The sequence below is a fragment of the Cimex lectularius genome, unplaced genomic scaffold (assembly GCF_000648675.2).
Source record: "Cimex lectularius strain Harlan isolate CLEC.00 unplaced genomic scaffold, Clec_2.1 scaffold241, whole genome shotgun sequence".
Taxonomy (NCBI): domain Eukaryota; kingdom Metazoa; phylum Arthropoda; class Insecta; order Hemiptera; family Cimicidae; genus Cimex; species Cimex lectularius.
In genome coordinates, this window is record NW_019392841.1 from 363,047 (window position 1) to 383,698 (window position 20,652).

At 34.1% G+C, this 20,652-nt stretch overlaps 2 protein-coding genes across 3 annotated transcripts in view; both read left to right on the forward strand.

Annotated features, from left to right (window-relative positions):
* The window catches only part of LOC106669153, a 51,080-nt gene extending 47,831 nt beyond the window's left edge, over positions 1–3,249 (forward strand). The window contains exons 6-10 of the mRNA XM_024228644.1: positions 2,415–2,475; positions 2,536–2,606; positions 2,673–2,779; positions 2,835–2,881; positions 2,952–3,249. Of these exons, the coding sequence (XP_024084412.1) occupies positions 2,415–2,475; positions 2,536–2,606; positions 2,673–2,779; positions 2,835–2,881; positions 2,952–3,061 (396 nt within the window). The 3' untranslated portion in view covers positions 3,062–3,249. The remainder of the gene's footprint in view (positions 1–2,414; positions 2,476–2,535; positions 2,607–2,672; positions 2,780–2,834; positions 2,882–2,951) is intronic.
* A 4,775-nt stretch (positions 3,250–8,024) lies between these two features.
* On the forward strand, positions 8,025–18,154 carry LOC106669161 (alpha-(1,6)-fucosyltransferase). 2 transcript variants are annotated; one of them, XR_002910610.1, is made up of 11 exons: positions 8,025–8,335; positions 11,904–12,120; positions 13,574–13,683; positions 13,742–14,088; positions 14,491–14,674; positions 14,735–15,149; positions 15,210–15,360; positions 16,709–16,815; positions 16,877–17,030; positions 17,087–17,302; positions 17,420–18,154. XR_002910610.1 is itself a non-coding variant. In XM_014398460.2 (10 exons), exons 2-10 carry the CDS (start codon positions 11,909–11,911, stop codon positions 17,168–17,170), a joined length of 1,764 nt encoding a protein of 587 aa, XP_014253946.1. In that variant the 5' UTR covers positions 8,025–8,335; positions 11,904–11,908; the 3' UTR covers positions 17,171–18,154. The 2 variants fall into 2 exon arrangements, 1 of the variants encoding a protein (XP_014253946.1); XM_014398460.2 differs by having other exon boundaries at positions 17,087–18,154.
* The last annotated feature ends 2,498 nt before the right edge of the window (positions 18,155–20,652 follow it).

The window sequence follows — 20,652 nt, forward strand, 5'->3', positions numbered from 1 at the left end:
CTCCAAGCTTGACCCATTGAAGATGGCAAGGAGTAAGACAAAACAGGGAGAATATCAGACCAAAATGATCAGAAACTACAAGTACATCACTGAGCAGACACAAAAAGAAAATCTGACAATTCTATCATTTTCTTTGATACAATTCTATGAAAATGTTAAAATTTGTGAATGATTTCAAATCATTGGCAGATGCAATACCGCTCTAAATAAAATTATAAAAATCAGTTAAAACATGATTTTTGAAAGAGTTAGTTTGATTACAAGGTAAAAAAACATTAAATCAACATTAGAAATTGATCCAAAATTCAGCTCCTCATGCAGCGAGAGAAGTCACCAAGTTTGCGCTCGATAAGATGGCAGGAGACCAAAAGCATGAGGCAGACCGATCCAATGAGGATAGGCAAACCCATATGATCAGAAACGACCAAATTACAGATTCATCACTCATCAGACCCCAAATGAAATTATAATTATGTAATTTTTATTAGCTACAATGGAAATGTTAAACTTTGTGATGGAAACAGTATAGTTTTTTTAATAATACAATTAAATTTGTGCAGCTCTTGGGAAATGATAATAATCAGTTAAAATGTGACTTTGAACCAATTTAGTTTGATTACCAGTGTAAAATTTGTTCAATCAACTTTTTTTATTTATTACCATCCGTATAAAGTATATACATTGTTTACTGAGATGCAATATTATTTATTTGTTTTAATGGCCTTATGAAGTTTGCATATTAGCCAAGAAACTTGAGATATATATGTGATGCATCTTTTTTTGGGAGGGGGGAAGGGATGTGTGAAAAAAAAGAGCCAAGGGGGATAATGGGAATCGAACCCATGACCGTGGGGTCTACCAGCTGAGAGTCTATCACGCTATCTCTCGGCTGTAGCGTAATATTATTTATCATTTACATATATTCTGAGGGGAGCCAGAAATCATTATTGCTCTCCCAGCTTTCTGAAAAATTAGTTAAGTACTTTTTGTAATGAAGCCCCAGGGCCATCTCTGCTTCAGTTGCCTTCCTGGGTAGTAGGGATGGGTACTAATGACTTGCTACAAGCTAATGGGTAAAGATGTGAGGATGGTTTTTCATGGAATTTGAAAAATTTGTTATGTAGGTATGTAACAAAGGGTATTTGGAGAGTCATTGTGAAGGTAATTTTGAAAATGTAGTAAGGAGTGTTGAAAATGGTTCTAAGGACTTTGGATTGGAAGTACTGTATTCTTGGATGTTGGAAAGTTTAGCAGTGCCCCACAGTTCTAATATGTAAGTCCTAATCAGTTTCAGTATACAAAATTCAGCTCCTTGCATGGCAAGAGAAATTCATTGAGTTTGCTTGTTTTAGAGCTAATGCAGGTATTAGCTATGAGAAAGTAGATAATTTAGAGAAAAAATTCAAGTGGTTTTCTTTGCAAGTATTAGCTTTTTCTGCTGCATTATTGCAAAATATATTACAAAACCAACCAACTCATGACTCAACAAAATCTCCTTTTTTATACTGATCTAGCCAAACTTCTGGTTTCATAAATTCCAATTGTTTTCAAATAGCAAAACTATATGTTGGTTAAATTTATTAAATGTATAATATTCTGGGAAAAAATTTAGAATAATTTATTAACTGATTAGTGATTTATATAAGCTTAATTCTGCTCACTTATGTACAGAGTTGAGCCTGTCACTTCTCACAGTTGCTGGCAATTCCAGTTTTTGTGCAATTCACAATAAACTATTAGTGGGCTTTGAAAATCATCAACCTTAATTTTGGCAGTCTGGTGTTAGACCTTGATCTTATCCATCCAACCATTGAGGTTGGGTTCATTTCATCCCTAAATCTAAACACACTTGCTCTTAAATATTTTCTTTCCAATTACATACAGAGCTGTGAAATATGCAATATTTTTTCATCACCCTCCAAACATTATATAACGAATCCAATTGAGGAGAATTCTCGTACCATGTAACATTTCTACTTGCTCTCTATATGGAACCAATGAATGACACCCTTCAAAATCATTCATTAGGTGGGACACATCGAGCAACCTTTCTCTGCATGGCGAACATGTATGCGAGCATTGACCCAAAAGTAAGTTTCCATGTGTCAACAACCTCACATGGCCTTTTTTATCAAGTATGTGCTTCAGATAAAATATTATTGATATTATGTATTCAGTGTTCTCTAAATCTCCTATTTGCCTTATTTCAACCATTTTATTTATTTATTTTTTTAATTTGTTCTAATTACTTTTCATTTACATTCTACTTTTCACTTTTTGCAATTGTTTGTGCTTCATTGACCTGCACTTTATTTAATATTTTAAAAAAAAGGATTGAACACCGCACTCACTCCGTTCTTCATCATTACTATGCACTTTATTTATTTCTTCAATTTATTGCAATTTTTTTACAGACTAACTGTTGCGTATTCTATTTCAATTTACGTGCGATAGGCCCAATAAGCGTTGGTGATAGTAAGATTATTTACCAATTTTTCATATGTGAAAATGTGAATGTGTTCTCTTTTTTTTAAGAGATTGCGGTGATGACCCTGGCATCTATGAATTGGGCATGGTCGATAATTGTGCTTTATGCATTCTGGAATGTTTGTATCACGAGGCGTTAATTATTTTCATTAAAGGATTTTTAATTTTTCATCTAATATAACTAGTTGTGCTGGCGGGTATATCGGATTTCATACATCCCAACTGTCATACACATCATCTGCTTAATTATGATGTCAAAAACAGTTCTAAGTATCCATCAACAAGCCAAAAGGTAACACACCAATAAAAAAAAGTATGAGTTATTATTTCATTTAATAATTTTTCAGCGCTTCGGGACTGGCTTTTGCAATTCTGATTTTTGGTATACAAATGTGTAAGTATTGTGCTTTTTTTCTTATTTTACATTCACATCTAATTATTATTAATAATCTTTCCTCTTTTAGATTATTGCATTCACATTGAGATACGAATCAAGTGGAAGCTCTACGATTTTATTAGAGAGAATGCATCAAACAGATTGTTCACATCATGCGATGAGGAAAACAAGGACTAGTTGTATATAAATACCACAAATAAAGATGTTTTGCTATAAGATAATGGTAAAATGTGTTCATGCAAAGGCATAAAACTAAATTTAAATAAGTGTAAAGTTGTTAGTTATAGTTTTGGATGAATCCCAGTCTTTTACAATTATGCCATACAAGACATCCAATTTGACAGGCAAACAAAAATATACAATTCTTTTGTAAAAAAAAAATTAATAATAAAATAATCCTTCTAACATATGAAAATAATCAGAAATCAAAGAAACAATTTCAAATTCTACCACCAATGATTTTTTAAATGATTTAAATTATAAAATGTTACTTTAATTAATAATTATTGTCATACGTTAGGAAGGTAATTTCTTTTTAGAAAATTAATTGTAAAATTTTATGTTTAGTGCTGTATTTGTTTAATAATTCAACTACACTATCTTTACATACTGGGAACATTAAATGGTCTACACATTTATAAATGGAAAAAAAATGATTTGTTTTCATTTAACATTTCATTTATTACCAAGTTACTTAAATTCTCTGACACAAACCCATCCATAGGTAACCCATCTAGTTGTCTTTACTTTTTATAAAAGAATCTTTTTCAATTTTCACCCAATTTTTATTAATTGCACTTATTGTTTGTTTTATTGTTATGTTATTAAACATCAAATGAAACTAAAATGAAATTTTCAGAAAATTTTATATTTTTCAGTTTTTCTTTTAATTAAATGCTATTTTTAACATCATAATTATTATTTTCCTTATTGCATCTAAACAATGGTTTATCTTTTCTACTATTGTTTCTGTTTGGAGTTTGACAATTTGAAACTGTATTTCTAAAATTCATTCCTGGTTTGTGGAGTTTTATTAATCCATAGGGAGTTGGAGGTATTGCAGCGTGTGAAGTTAATTTTGATTTTACCAATTTATCTAGAAATTTAAATTTTACTAGTTTATCAAAAAACTTATGGTATAATCTTTTTGCATTTTTGTTCTGTTGGGTTTTCCCATATTTCTCTATATACATTTTTATTTTCTGACATCCTTTTCATTTTTTCGATGTATTCTTTCTTGTATATAATTACAGTTTTATTTGTTTTGTCCGCTTTCATCACTGTTAAATTTTGGTTTAGGGGTGTCAAAGGCCACAATGGTTAAGGCGTTGACACGGCAGTCATTAGTGAGGTTAAGGTACAGTGGCCCTGCATTCAAACCTGACATACTTAACAAAATTGTTTTTTTAATTTCAACATTGTGAGAGTTAATATAACCTGGAAGTTGAAATACCCTTTAAATAAAAATAAAAATGATAAAAAATAGTTTTCTTTAAAAGTTTGTGTTTCTTAATGACCTGTTGTTTCATAATTTGTGAGGAGCGGTCAAGAATGAGGTAGTTTAGAAAAACACATTTTTTTTTTGCTGACGTTCGACATTTATTTGGGTCATCTTCATGGCCTGGGTAAATTGCAAAACATTTGCTGATTGAAAAAAATACAATTTAAGATGTAAATATAAATTTTGATCCAAGTCTTTCATCTATACTTATATTTACATCTTAAATGGTATTTTTTACAATCAACACATGTTTTGTAAATTACGCAAACCCTGTGGGGAAAATAAGGTGTTTTTCTACTAAACTACCTCATTCTTGACCACTACCCACGATTTCAATAAATTATTTCTTTAAAAATTGTTGTCTTGAAGCTTCATCTCTATCAATTAAAAAAAAAAAAAAAAATGAAATTGAAAAATTAATTTGTTGTATTTTTATAAATATGTGGGTTTTTTTAATTGATGATGTTGTTTATTCTTAACTTATTTGAATGTCGCTCATGGATATCTTTACTGATGGGATTCAATTCATATGCAACATATTTTGTTACTTGTTTAATATTGTTAATGACATTTTTTGGTTTTGTATTAAATTTATGCCCTAAACTTACCACTATGGTGACAAACGAATAAAGTTTTAAACATTGACTTGAGCAGAAGATTGTTGTGCTAATAACAATTTTAATCATATCTTCTATTTAACGATTTTAATAGGATATAAAACTCTTTATAAGATATTTTGTAAATAATTATTGTTGGATATATAATTGTAGAAATTGTGATAATTTGTAAGAATAAATACTCACATGAAATGGCAATTTGCTGAAACGTTGTGGAAAATCGTCTTTTTCTGGAAAAAAAAATCTCATAAAAGCACCAAAAAAAAAAAAAATAATAATAATAAAATAAAACACAACAAAATTATTGCAATCTTTCTTTCATAATAGAAAGTTTCAGGTTAAAGAAACTCCTCACAAATTAAATGCTATTTGATTTATTATCTTTTCTTCTTTTGCTATTTTATTATATTCATACACATGTTCAATATAATTTCAATGTAATGTTCATCCTATTTGTTTTATGTTATGTTTGCTTTATTTAGATATTATGTTGTATTAAAACAACCTCCTCTCTATGCCTTAATTGGCTATAACAAACGTAAAATAAATCTAAAATAAATTATTGTTGATCGTATTAAACATTCTTTTGTACTATATATATTTTTAGTTTAACTTTTTTTTTTTTTTTTCAATGTTTGAAGGTAGTAATTCTTTTTTGTATATAATATTGCTATGTTGCTTTTTTATGTTAGTTTTCTTCTGTATTCATTTTATTGATTATTTTTATTTTATTATTATGTGTACTATGCACTCTACGGCTGATGGATATCCAATCCATACATTCTTTTATATAACTTTATAACAGAACTTTCACCCAAAAGGGCTGTCACTCTTCCATGTACTGGCCTTAGTGTCTATACGTCAGGGAGTTCACCGACCCCATTATGTGGCTGGGTTGCTAGTATCTCCCTTAAGCTAAATGCTCAGGAGATTATTGCTTCCCTACCAACGGGGTTAAGGCTATTGACTGCTAATTCATCATTTCAGCCTTAAATGTATGAAAACTATAATCTAGCCCCCAATACTACTTAAATTGGATAAATCAGTCGCACAAATAAATACATTTATACATATAAATACATTCATGCATTTTAACATTCTGATTAGTCGGTGGAGAATTCGATATTCCTACATCGACCTATACACAGTATTAATAATCAAACCTAAATTAGGGTTGATGAGATACTTTTATAAATATTCTGCAATCAACTCTAAACACACACACCTATAGAGGGACGATGGTGACTCTATATTTCACCATCACCCCTCACGCTAATAAATGCATGTACTCAAACAAAACACATAATGACAAAACACATAGAATATAAGTGTATACAATGAAATACCCCCACATCATGTACAAAACGGAATAGGGGACCCAGAAACTAGCTGCTGTACTCAAGAACTTTGTAATCTGGTGGTACACCTACATGCTTTCTGTATGGAGCCAAGGCATATGGCTACACACACCACTATTATGTGGGACACGTCGAGCAACCTTTCTCTGTGTACACAGGCTTTGGTCCAAAAGTAAGTGCCCATGTGTCAATCGTGTATGGCCAATCATCAATCGGATGAGGATGATCCCTCATTTCTGGCTCAGGTTCTCTGAGGGCCATCTACTGGTCATGCTCTTAACTCGCAAACCTCTTGGACGACTCCGCCCACCGATGTTACCATCTTTCTTTTACCATGTTTTTCAATGCAACAGACGGGCTGATCATGATGATCCAGTTTGGGGTGGGTGGTGGGGATTCCCCCAAACAACACCACTGTTTTTCCGAAGTGCTCCAGCTCGGCGAATCTCTAACAAGTGCACGATAAGAAGGTCCAAAGAGAACCTGTATCACATAACCCAAACAGCTCTAAAAGAGTCTGTACATACAAGGGAGGTATAGTTTTTAGTTAACCTCAGTTCGCACCACACCGAGAACGTACCAAATCGCATACACTTCGTCGTGTAAAGGCTGTAAAGAGGGAGCAACAACCAGAAGATGCCACTCCTTTGTTCTACACAGCACATATTTATTATTATTATTTTTTTAAGGGGGGATTAGTCAAAATCCCTGTTTTTGAATTATCTTACTTTGTGTATATATGTGTAGTATTTAGTATTACTTTGTGTATATAGCTATTTAACTATTTAAGAACTTCCTTATCTTGCAAACCGTATCGAACACGACTGTCTTCTGCGCATCCATGACTAGTTTGCTTGGCAGGCCTATATCGCTAATACCTGTCAGTGTTGCTTTAGGTACCAAATTTCTTGTAAATATTATTGGTACAATCACAAGAGCACTCTATCCAGCTTATACATTTGTTTCAGTTCAAAACTAAGGTCTTGACACTTTTTTCACCCTGGCTTTTTTGAGTATTTTCATCATTACGTATCACAACATCTATGATGTATGATTAGCTTTCTTTTCCACTACCAATATATCAAGTTTATTGCGAATCACAGTCCTGCCTGTTATTGCTTGTGCATCCCATATTTATACATATTTTGGTGTGACCATTCTACATCTGTGCTGGTAGTTTATATTGGTAATAGGGTAATTCATAGCGCCCAGATTGTCGCATTTGATATTTTCGGCATAATGCATTAGGGATAATCTTAGCCACATTTAAATCGGCTTAGATATTCGTTCGGGTTATATGTTGAATGCTTTCCATTGTGGAATTACACATTTGCTCTTTTTGCTTATTTTTTGTATTGTTATTCCATAAGTGTATTAAGACAAATACAATAGTTTATTTGAGTTTGTTATTTTGACTATGTCCATATATTTAATGATTGTTATTACTTATGCATAGTTTAACCACTTATAGGACTTAAAACTGGGTATACTTACCCATATAAATGAATAAAAAAATATGAGGAAAAACTTTACACTTTTAACACAGCTGTTAGCTTAAAATTTTAGCTTTAAATCTCCACCTGAGACTTCGAATATCCCCACTTTTTAAACATTACATGATGCCCTGCCAGATGGCAGCGTGTGTAGCATATTGTTAACTGTCGTTGAACCTCCTTCGACAGTTCGACCCCCAGATTTGGATATCTTGTTAGTTGTTTGTACCACGTCGTGTTATCGTGTTAAACCCCCATGGCAATTCTTGATTTGATCAAGTAGCAAATTGGAGGAGTGTGATCTGGTGCTGTCCTTGGCTTTCCTACACTCTTCAATTACATCCGACAACTTGCCTTTTATAATTTTCTCGTCTGATTTAAAATGATTCAAATGCATCTACAATTGCCTTTGATTGTACATAAATTAAAAGAGTGCACTTTCTGACAGCAATGAATCTCATGCTCAAAGCCTAAGATCAAAGGTATACATTTCTGCTAGTTATTGCTTGTTTAACTTACTTTTGATTATTTAAGCCTGCAAATCTATGTAGTAACTATAATCAATATTGTCTTAGTTTAAGTTAAATATGCAAAATATATATTTTTTCCTAAGAGAGTACTTCACACAAAAAGTCTTCAAATACAGAAATAACACATCTTCATACTAAACAATTTTATATATTTTAATATAATATTCAATTTAAAACATTTGAATTAATTTTTAGTTAAACCTTGGGAATTTAATGGCTAAAGTAGCCTCGCATTTGCTAGCCACATAGCCATTTTCTCTTTCTTGTTTGTATATTTGTTTTACAACAAATCATTATTGGTTACAACGTCCCCCCCACATGGATAGCATGGGCATTGTCTGTTTGCCGGAGGTCATTGAAAGGAAAAAGAAAGCGTAAATATAATAATAATATAATAAATGAAATAAGTGGCTTTGCCTACCTAATCTGCACAAAGAACGTACCAACCTCAGATAATCACTGCGATCTGGCCCTCTGATACTAAATTCAATGAAGCCAGCACATAAAGGACTTTATGAAATGAAGAGGCTAGCCTGGCCAAAGAAGGCTCTAATACTGCGTTTGTCGAGCCACAACCGGTATTATCTCACTCTATGAGCACAGCGAAATAGAGTATTAAAAACTGGGGCATGAAACAATTCCTTAAGGGGTGGAATCTATCCCCCGGAACAGGCAATCGAAAGAGTTTGTTAAGGTGATCAAACCAGCAGAATCGAAATAGCTATTCTCCATTTCAAAGAAGGGAATTAGGAGGCTGATAAGTATCCTGACGGGACGCTGCCCACTGAGAAGACACCTCTCTGTAATGGGTATTCTACCAGATCCCTTTTGCCGTTTTTGCGAAATAAAATAAGAAATGGCAAGGCACTACCTCGCAGAGTGTGATAGGTATGCTAGGTCTAGATTTGAAATCTTTGAAGGAGAGGACATCACCAAATCACTCCCCGAGATAAAATGGTCCAAAATCTTGGGGTTTGTGAATAAGTCCAAAAGATTTATGCAGGACTGTGAGCCGACCAGCCGGACATTTTAGGGATGGGGTTCAAGTCTACCCAGGCATTTAACCCCTCGGGTCTTGGTCACCCACAATGCAATGAAGGACATGATTTTAAAAAAAACTGGCAGCATTGGTACATATCAAAAGTACTGTCATAGACGGCTTTCATAGGACCTGACATGTAGAAGAAGGGTTGTCCTGACACAAAGAATGGGCCATGCGAGGTTGACACATGGACACTTTAGGGCAAAGCTTGCTTGTGTCCAGTAGAAGAAGGTCGCTTGATGGTGTAATTCCTTAGCTCCATGTAGAGAGTGCATAGGAATGCCACCCGATATGAGCGTTTTGCTTGAGTAGCGAGTGTCTGGGGATATCTGTTCCGATTCCTGGATGAAACAGGCTTGTTTTACTATACATTACTGTTTTGTGTCCCTAGTAGACTGAATGTATGTATTAGCTTGAATGTTTAGTGTGACAGTTGATAGTGGAATATTTACTACCCATCGACCCTCGATTAGAATAATTATAAAATGTGCGTAGAGAGTGATGGAAAAATAATGCGTAATCCATCACCCTAATTGAATGAATGGTATGTAAATAGGACAAAATGTTTTTAAGAATGAGTGCGAATGGGTTTGGAACTGCATGCAAGGGGGCTGAAACAATCTAGCTGTTGGCAGCTTCCAGAGCCCAAACCTCGATAGCTGGACAGATAAGACCGAGTTCTGACCTTGGACTGCTAACACTGTAGGCGGGTGATTCTCATGGCCTGTATGTGATTCATTGTATGCAAGAGGTGATAGGCTCAACTTTGCACATGTGCTTATATACACACATGTGCAGATTTGAGCTTATATAAATCAGTTATAAAGAAATACGTAATTAATTAAAAAACCACAAGAATTTCAATTTTACTAAGTAAATTTGAACATTTACACAAGTACAACAAAAGAGCATAAAAATAAGAATTTTGGAGAGGAGTAATTATTGTATTATTTTAAGTTATAAGAAATTAAATTTCTCCAAAGGTAGTATATATACAGCCAGGTCTGATGCTAGTACCACATGACAGCCCAAGAATTTAAAATGTTTACACTATTCTGACAGTCCACTAATCTTGATATAACTGTAAAAGAACCCAAGTCTTATTTCACCTAGTATACTACATTTAACCAGAAAGTGGAAAACAACGCTTGGGACTTTGTAAATTATTATATGAGCACAACCCATTCTTTCCTTGTCGTTGGTAAAGTGTAAATGTATTAGCTTGCACGTAATTTTCAATAACACTGAAAATCTGATAAAAAGAAACCCTGAAAGCTGTCTGACTTAAAATTAAGTTACCCAGAGTGTAGATCTTTATACCAATTTAGGTGTGGCAGAGGTTTGAAGCACTCTTCTAGGTGGGATGTTACATTTGAAGCACTCTTCTAGGTGGGATGTTACATTTCTGCGATAAAACGCATCAAACCAGGAATATTGGGGGAGATAATTTTTAATGCCATTATTTTTGCCATAAAAGGGACATAAGAGATTTCAGAACAAACGAGAAGAGCAGAGTAAAATTATAAGCAAAAATTACATTTATCTTAAAATAAAGAAAATAATTGAGATGTGGCTGGCCTGAGATAATGAGAACAATTTACTTACAAAAATCTGTTGTACTATTTCTATCGTTTTAAATCTATGGAAATCCCACACTTGCCAGTCATAACATAGTATTGAACGATGATTGAATTGCAGCAAATAGTATAAAATTCCGTGATATATAATCGGCTCCTATGTTTTATTGCGGGCAAGTTTTGCAATAGATATTTTCTGTTCTAGTTGTTTGGAAATGAAAGGTGGGGTTGAGTGTCACACCAAGATACATTCCTTTTCTAATCAGTTCTCTCACCTTTAAAAAACCAACAATCTATCTAACTCAAATTAACCCCTCTCCTATCGACCATAATCTTTGATATCTTTAGTTTCAAATTCAATTGCTCTTAATAGACTCCAAGATCTAAAAATAAAATTATAATAGATTTTTACCTCTACTGTACCATCAATGTTAATGGCTGTAGTAATAATAACTATAATGTACTCTCATGTTTGCTTTCAGATATTATTTGTTGTAGGAAGTGACTACATAAATAAAATTGTAGCAAAAGGTGCACCCTTTTATTTATACTCTACCCTAATATTTAATGGTTAAAATATAACTATTTGTGTATTTGTTTGTCTGTGTGCATTCAATATTTTCAGGGAAATTTATTTTCCAAGAACAGATTTAATTAAACTGTGACATATTGTCCGATCATTTTCTCCGCAAGCTTATGTACATTAAGCTTAGTAAACAGACTTGTTTGTGCCTTTTTAACAAATGTGTTTGTGCAAAGGGGCACTTATTTTTCTTTGAAAGCTTGTTTGTTTTGCCTCGTGCGAGCGGAACACTTTTTACAATCCCGGCATGTTTATGTATTTGCAGTGCCTTCGATCATCGTTTTCATTCAAGCGTTCTTAACTTTGATCTTTCGCCAGGTAAAATGGCCAAAATGATGAGGCAGTTCCCCTGGGGGCGTAGCATGATCCTACTCCTTCTACTCTGGCTCATTTTCCTAGTTATCGCCCTCGGTTTCTTAAGGCACGAACCCGACCAGCAGACCAACATGAGGATATCGCAGGCACTGCGCGATCTCCAGTCCCTCCACCGCCAGAGGGAGGAAATCAGCAAGCTGCTCACCGACTACAACTCGGGGTATGATTTACCCCTTGATTTTGGCTTTATAACAATGAAATATAATGCATGCAACTTAAGTTATTGTGCTTGGAGAAAATCATGTTTTTGTTTTGTTTTTTAAACTAGAAGAAAACAATGAAATTCACATTTCATGCCATTTATCAAATGATTAGTAGGCATTGAATGTTTGTGACAGACCCATCAGAAAATGATCGGTAACAACCAAATTTTGTTTTCTAGTAATTTTTTACTGTGACAAAATATAACACAGTCGTCACAATTTGGCCTTCCTATAAAATTTTTTGTATCTCCAGTTAAATTTAAATAGGATTTTGTAATTAAATGGTTAGTTATTGTTGTCTGGCTCACTACAAACTCTACTGCCAATTCTATTTAACTTTCACCCTTAAGTTATGAGCTTTCTACATGAGATCTGTGTTAGTTTTGTCCTTTCTGAATGTTTTGGTTTCTTGCCATATTCAGCAATGGATTTTTAACCAGAATTGTTATTTTAAAAAAACTGAAGATAGGAAGCAACTGAAACGTGCGATCAAATGGTGAGGATAGTTGGCCAAAATATAAGACATGCTCCTCAGTTTTTTTTTCTTCTTCTTGGCAATACACTTTTTTCTTCTTCTGCACTCATTCTAGGCCTAGTTCTGATGATAGTTTCTGTGTTGGTCCTTTTATGAAGTTTTAGTTGCCTCTGTCCCGGACTTATTCTTAAACCATTGTCCGATGGCTCTATGATTTTGGCCAATTTATCAGCTTCCTTATTGAAATTCTGCTTTTTGTGAGCTGGTTTCCAAACGGCACTAGACTTTACAATCAATACAGTAATTGTCTTTAGTGCCACCTTGCTGCCTGAGTAGATGGCCATTCTTTTACTTGTAATAACCTAGCCTTTTGATACTACAGTCTTTGTCTGAAATTATTTGATTGAATTATTATTTGAATTTCAGTCCTTGTTTATTTCCAGATATTCCTGGCACTATACTCAATCTTAGGGCCATTATACCAGATACGGTCAGCATTAACTTGGATCTCTTTCTCCTTCAGTCTTCAGTCATCTATATCCCTGTCCTCTGCCTAAAGTTCCTCCTGAAGCTTTAATTTCTCCTTATTATGCGAGTAGGCTGTTGTAGCCTGTTTCTTGATTAGCCAGTGAATTTTCGCTTTAGCCTCTCTTTGGATAAAGAAATATAGTGGTGATAAATGCAGGAGGACTTCCAGGGCAGTAGGGGACTTTCTCATTGCTCCAGTATACCTCTGAGCAAAACTGAGGATCCTGACTCTCCTCTTTTGTAATGTCTTTGTCTACCAAATCACCGATCCATAAAGTTATCAAGGGTCTAAAAATCTTAACTCTTAACTCATTCAAAGTTTTATTTTGCATGCCCTGGATTGTAGGAAATTTATTATAGATTTTGGACTTTCAAATATTTTGTAATTTTTGTTTGTATCTACTTAGAAATCTTCCTCTGAGACAGGATGAAAAAGAATCCATTTTGAAAAATATTCAAGACAAAACTATGCTATCTGAAAATCAGCAGGGTTTTGACCTAAACGATTTTGTCAGGGGTATGTAATTTGTATAAAAAAGTTTGTAAAAAGTGTACATATATTTATGACATCGAAGGACGAAGAGATAAAAAACCATCCCTCGAATATGAAAAACTCAGGAGACGTCTACAGATGGGAGTAGAAGAGATGTGGTATTTTATAAGCAGCCAGGTGAAGCAGATTCAAAAGTCAAAGTCTTCCCCTCAGCTTGCGACTCATTTGAATAAGATACTCGAAGAAGGAGTTGAGCACAAGAGGTCTCTTTTAAAAGATGTGTCTCGCCTGGGTGAATTGGATGGGTTCGCGGGCTGGAGGTTGAAAGAGGCTTTCGAACTTTCAGACCTCGTACAAAGGAGGATTTCCTACTTGCAAAACCCAACTGATTGTGATAGTGCCAAAAAGCTGATCTGCAAGCTGAACAAGGTGAAATTTTACTTACAAAGGGGACGCTATGGGCATGGGATCATCATTTTTTAACAAAAAATTACTAGGTCAAAAATATTAGACATGCCTTCAAGTGTTCTTGAAAATTGGAGAAAAAATGTAGGTAATTTAAGTAATTAAAAAAATATGTTCTTTGTCTTTGTGGTAAATATATTTCAAGGATAACATCAGTAAATTTGTATTTTTATTTAGGATAAGAAACTAGTATGGAAGAGTAAATAAGGCTAGATAGATAAAAAGTTGCAAAAACCAAAAGTCCTTAGTCTAAATTTTTCAACTTAGTATCCCCCAAAAAAGTTTCATTTAAATCAGTGATCTCACATCCATAGCCTCCCCTTGTTAGATCGTTAAAATTTCTTTTCGTAAAGAATCATTTTTTAGGGTTGTGGTTATGGGTGTCAGCTTCATCATGCTGTATATTGCTTATTGGTAGCATTTGGTACAGAAAGGACTTTAATACTCCAATCAAGAGGATGGCGCTATAATAAAAATGGTTGGGAACAAGTATTCCAACCTGTCAGTGATACATGCAGAGAAGTTAAATCCCCCATTACTCCTTGGCCAGGTAAACTTATTTACCTAAATTATAAAAAATACAATGTTTTGAACGTTTTTATTATTTCAGGGACTCCTAATTCCCCAGCCGTCCTTTTAGGCATAATAGATTCTGTTTCACCAAGGCCTCCTTATTTGCCACTTGCCGTACCAAAAGATCTCGCTGAACGCATTGAACGACTCCATGGCGACCCTTCTGTATGGTGGGTCGGCCAGTTTCTCAAGTACCTTTTACGACCACAGCCCGCGACGACTGATATGCTTCAAAAAGCAGCGGTCAATTTTAAGTTCCAGCATCCCATCGTTGGAGTACACATAAGAAGGACAGATAAAGTTGGGACAGAAGCAGCCTTTCATCATGTCGAAGAATATATGTCGCACGTAGAGGAATATTTCAAAATCCTTTCCTTATCGCAACCTGTACCCATTAAACGTGTCTACTTGGCATCTGATGATGTCAATGTTTTTGCAGAAATAAAGAAAAAGTATATATTATATGAGTATATATATAAAAACATTGTTGCATTCTTGTACAATGTCTTTAGGTATCCTGATTATGAAGTTATTGGTGATCCGAAAATTGCAAAAACAGCAGCAGTCTCGACTAGATACTCGGACAATTCATTAAATGGAATCATTATGGATATATACTTCTTGTCTCAGTCTGATTATCTCGTTTGTACATTTTCTTCTCAGGTATATTAAAATTTTTAGCACCTATTAATTTGTTAAAATATTCTGATAGTACTATACTACTATTACTAAATCAATTAGCTCTAAACTAATGTTTAGTGCTTCATACACAAATGTAACAGTCAAAAATCCCCCAGAAAAATAACAATATTCAGTGCTGTCTTAAGTACCATTCTCTTTCCTTCCTTATGATATTGTCATCTCATTCATAAACCTCTCCAACCTATCACATCTGCTTCTACAAATCCCTGAGCCTTCTTCCTATGGTGTCCAACATTATCCACCATCTTGCTAAGTTTCTGAGCTTTTGACACCATTTCCAAAGAGTATTGCATATATAAATTTCTGGATGTGACCCAGGCTTTCAAAGCGCCACCAGGGCCCCTCTGTAAACTAAAACCTACTTTCTCTTTATCCTTGAATCCTATTTAACTGACTTCTGCTTCAGAGTGAGGTGCAGCTGCATACACTGATATCAACCGGAAAAGTTTGGAATCTCTCAAGGGAGCATTCTTGGTTCCACCGTGTTTACCATTTTTACTGCTGCCTTTTTTGCACATCGCAATACACCATTACCACCCATGCTGATGATATCGCAAGTTTATCTTCTAACCTGAATCGTATGTAAATAACCTTGTATGTCTTACACCTTGAGCTTGACTGCTGCAAAAAGTGGAGCACAAGACTGAATTAGGAAAATGTATACTGTGCATCGACAATAAAGAGATACTGACTTCCACTCAAGTCAGATACTTGGGACTTTAGTCCACAGACAGTGGACGTATACAAGAAACTTCCAACATCCAATGCCACCTATTTGACTGGTGGAAAAAGTGGAGGAAAAGACTGAATGAGGAAAATGTACACTTACACTGACTTCCAAAGTCAGATACTTAAGACTGTACGTACACAATAGACATACTTCGTGGACAGCAATGGAACTGGAATCCCATTCAATCTCCAGTGCATCCAATTCTTCCAATGAAAAGTTTTCAAAGCTTGTCAATTCTTCTTACTATGTACGTAGAAGTCGTGTAGGAGCAAAATCCATGTTGATCATCAACACTAAACTACCCTTATTATTTGACTGTGACAAATTTGGACGTATGGAGCGGAACTGTAGGGTTCTTCCTAACTATCTAACATCCAGCGCATCTAATCCTTCCACCAATTAAAAGTCCTCAGACAAATTGTCAATGCTTCTTACTACATCACTAACCTCAGTATCCACAACAACCGCAACATTTCTTTTGTCAAAAGCTGATCTGAACCTGACGCCCATAGTTCTGCTCTATCTTTTGATCTATTCCAACCCTACTACCAAAACACCATAATATAAATTACATTGTAGGTCTGTCGAGTTGCTTATGAAATAATGCAGTCGCTGCATCCTGATGCTGCATCAAGATTCAGATCTTTAGATGACATATATTACTACGGCGGGCAAGGCATACACAGGTAACATGATATTAGTTTATCAACAACGGCCAATTTAAAAATATCCAATTTTATATTTTAGACAAGTTGCAGTTATGAGTCATAGGGCCAACTCGCCCGATCAGATGGACCTTGAGGTCGGTGATATTGTCGGGGTCGCGGGCAACCACTGGGACGGTTACTCAAAAGGAAGGAATTTGAGGACGAATCAAGATGCACTCTATCCATCTTTCAAGGTTGTACTTTTATAAATTGTAATTTATTTTGATTATCTTAATTGTGTTTTCTTTAGGTTGAAAATGTCGTCGAGGCTATCGAATTTCCAACATATACAGAAGTTCCTTTGAAGGTTGTCCCTGAACAGAATGACAATTGAATTCAGGGCACAGACTTATAAAATACTCACTTGTGTAATACTGTTGGGGAATTTAGGAATTTCTCTACCATCAAATTGTTTCTGATGTTAATAAAAAACAAGTTGTTAATATCAAAATAATTAGTTAATAAGGTGTGTAAATTAAATTTATTTAAAAGAAATAGTGCCAACTCTAATTTTTTTTTTTTTTTTTTTTTTTAAAGAAAAGCAATAATTTGATGGTTGTGAGAATAAAAATTTTATTTTCAGGGCATTTATTAGATTTGCTGAAAAAACTGCAATAGAGTTCTTTCGTTTTGACATTCAGGGGGATATTGAGACTGAGTTTTTCTTTTATATTTTACAACCAAAACGGTTTTCAATTGTACCTTCGATTCGACTTATTGTCGTCAAATTGCGTAAAAAAAATATCAAAACCATACTTGGTAGTCAATTTATTTTCTGAAAAATTGTGTTCACTAGGACCCAACGTTTAAGCTTTTTCACTTATGTTATTCACAATTCTATTTTGTGTGTGTGATTATCCTTTTTTTTATCTATAACGACAACATGAAGAGACATGGGCATCACAACCCTCTTCTTTTTTTTCTTTTAGTGCACATGTGTTATATTTTCTTTCTGTGTATGTTTATTATCATTAATGTATTTTCACATTCCTGGAGGAAAAAAATTGCAAAAGGAGAAATGATATTTAATATTTTACTGATTTTCTTCCATTATATATTTTTTTATGTACTTTTCTTGATTATAAACTGAGATTTTTCTATAGATTTATCTACTTATAGCTGAGATATTTGTAATTTGATTTTTTTGAGATTCATATGTGATCATCAAACAGGATTTTGACTTAAATTAATAATGTGTTACGTTGACGCACAAATCTAATCTTTTTTATAAAATCTGGCTTTATGATTTTTGAATCCTTGTTTCAGTTAACCATTTAATATGTTTTTACTCAAAATAAATTTGGTTTTGTAATATGAACGGCTGTGAAACTGGTTTAGCAAAGATTAACAAAAAGTGCTATCACCCTGCTTCTCATTCTTTGCATTTTAGATTATTTGTCATCATTTTCTTGTTGTTACCATGTAAATAAAAGAGTAAACAAAATAGGGGGCAACTATATAATAAAAAAGTACAAATTTGTCTGTCATTTAGAAGGGTATAGTTTTTAAAATCAGTTATCGACAACATTCCATGGACTTTTAATACTTCAAAATTTGAATTATTTATATTCAATGCTCTGTGGCCATTTCATTTGTTGTCGAGAATCGAATGCTGATTACACGACATTCAAAAAATGGCAAAAAGGGGGCAAAATTCAAAAGGTGGGTTGAGATGGGAAGTTGGTGTCCGAGTGGAATGAAGTCACGATAGCTCAAGTGGTAGAGCAGCGGCGTATTTAGCCAAGGGTTCGAATCCCGCTCATGACACTGGCTTGTTTATTTCAACCAAGACCTTACATAAAGATTAATTATTTATTTGTTTAGTGTTTATATGTCACATATTACAGTGGATCAAAAAAGTATTAATACACTTAATTTTATTTTAAGTTTCAGTTTTAAACAATCAACAATTTTGTAAAAAATATTTTCATATTGCTATGATAAAGACTGAGTTTAATTGTTGTCATTATATTATTGGATTTGGATTTGTGTAGGCTCATATACATGTTTATATAGAAACACATGCCAAGTTGAACCTACTGGCGTCTTGTAGTCCACCGGCAATTCCAACTTTTTCTGTTTACAGTAAATTGCCAGCAGACATGAGAATCACACACCCCGGTGTTGGCAGACCTCAGTCTTATACCATGGTTGGGTACACAAGAGGGGTGCTGAGAACAGCTAGGTCAATTCAGTACCCAACGCATGGTTCCAAACCCATTCATTCTTAAATGCACTCCTATTTACATACATACATTCAGTCAGTTAGGGTGAAGGAGTGCTCAATATTCCTCTGTCACCCGTTACACATATACAAGTAGCCTAATTGAGGGTCATTGGGTAGTAAATATTCCAACATCGCCCCTCTCACATCACACTCCTGCCAATAAATACATTCACCTCAACACATACTATACTATGTATTATCATTTCTAATCTATTGGAGCTAATGGTAAACATTTGAACTGTGCCATTATTTTTTTGACCCTCAAAATTTACATTTTACTTATATTTTAAAATCACTTTTTGATTTCCAAATATTCATTGCTTCTAAATTATTGTAAAGGGCCAAATTTAAAATAAATGTTATTTATGGAAAATATCTTATGCCTATTGAGATTTTTGGAAAAAGTGGGGTACGCCAGTGCTTTTTTGATCCACAGTGTATTAATTGTAAGCGAAAGAGTTCGAAAAAAGTTATTTTTTGTTTTCCTCTATTTGTAACTATTTGATTTATTTGTACACGCATTTGCACAACAAATCAAGGTTTCATTTGAAATAAAATACGTTAATTTAAACTTGTTCCCGCCAATTCTTTAACCCTCTCGCCCTACTCCGTTTTTTCGTCCCCTCGATTCCGCCATTTTTCATTGTCGGTTTTGCTCCCGATCCGCTACCATCGTGAAACTTGCTTCCGATTATCTCCCTTCTAGTAATTACTATTATTATTATTATTATTATTAATAATAATCATCGTTATTGCCTCCTTTTAGATTCCATCCTGTTTTTAGTGTTTTACCCCTGCTATTCTAGATTTTCCTTCCTACACTCCGCTAACCTCAAATCGCCCCCAATATTATTACTTCCTTCGAGTAATTTTTTTTTAAATTTCCTCATTAGTTTCCTTTCATTTTATTTGTGACCGTAATCAATTAAAACAGTTAAAGCGCGAGTGCCGCGTCCGGAACCCTTCTGCAGCAGTTACATCGAATCGGGTTTGGACGGAGCTCAACTCAAGGTAAGGCCAATTTGGAAAAAAATTCCATTTTCTGCTTTGACAAAATAATTCTCTTTTTGTAAAATACGGTTTTACTTACGAATTTGTTGTTGACGAAAAAAAGACAAATGCCTGAACACGTCTCGACATGAACTGACACGATTCCCACCGATCACCCGCCAACGATTGTGACGTTCCAATGAGAATCTCGTTTTTATTGGCGCTCAATTTTGAACATGCGAAAACCGTTAATTTCAACACAACTATACATACACTGACAGGCAAAAAATTCCGCCCACTTGTAATATTACTTGATTTGTATTTATTTTTATATTATTAATTAAATTTCACGTTTTTTAGCCTTTAATAAATGAGTCTTTGTCTAAAAAAGTAAAAAAAAAAAATGTAAATTGCCAAGGAAAAGAAAGAAAAAAAAGGACGGACAGATAAAAAAATGTTAATTTTGTTTTAGATTTTAATTAACATTTCAATATCGCGAACTTCCTCCTCTTGCCTTAATTACATCTCAAAGACACCTTGGCATACTTTCTACCAGACTGGAAATGTCTCTTTGCTCGAGGTTAGCCCACTCTTCACGA

What these genes read in the sequence shown, in the direction of transcription:
- LOC106669161 (XM_014398460.2), top strand. Translation starts at nt 11,909, where the DNA reads ATGGCCAAAATGATGAGGCAGTTCCCCTGGGGGCGTAGCATGATCCTA. An exon ending in TGATCTGCAAGCTGAACAAG is followed by an intron (nt 14,089 to 14,490) that starts GTGAAATTTTAC and finishes ATCATTTTTTAG; the next exon opens with GGTTGTGGTTATGGGTGTCA. An exon ending in TTTGTACATTTTCTTCTCAG is followed by an intron (nt 15,361 to 16,708) that starts GTATATTAAAAT and finishes ATTACATTGTAG; the next exon opens with GTCTGTCGAGTTGCTTATGA.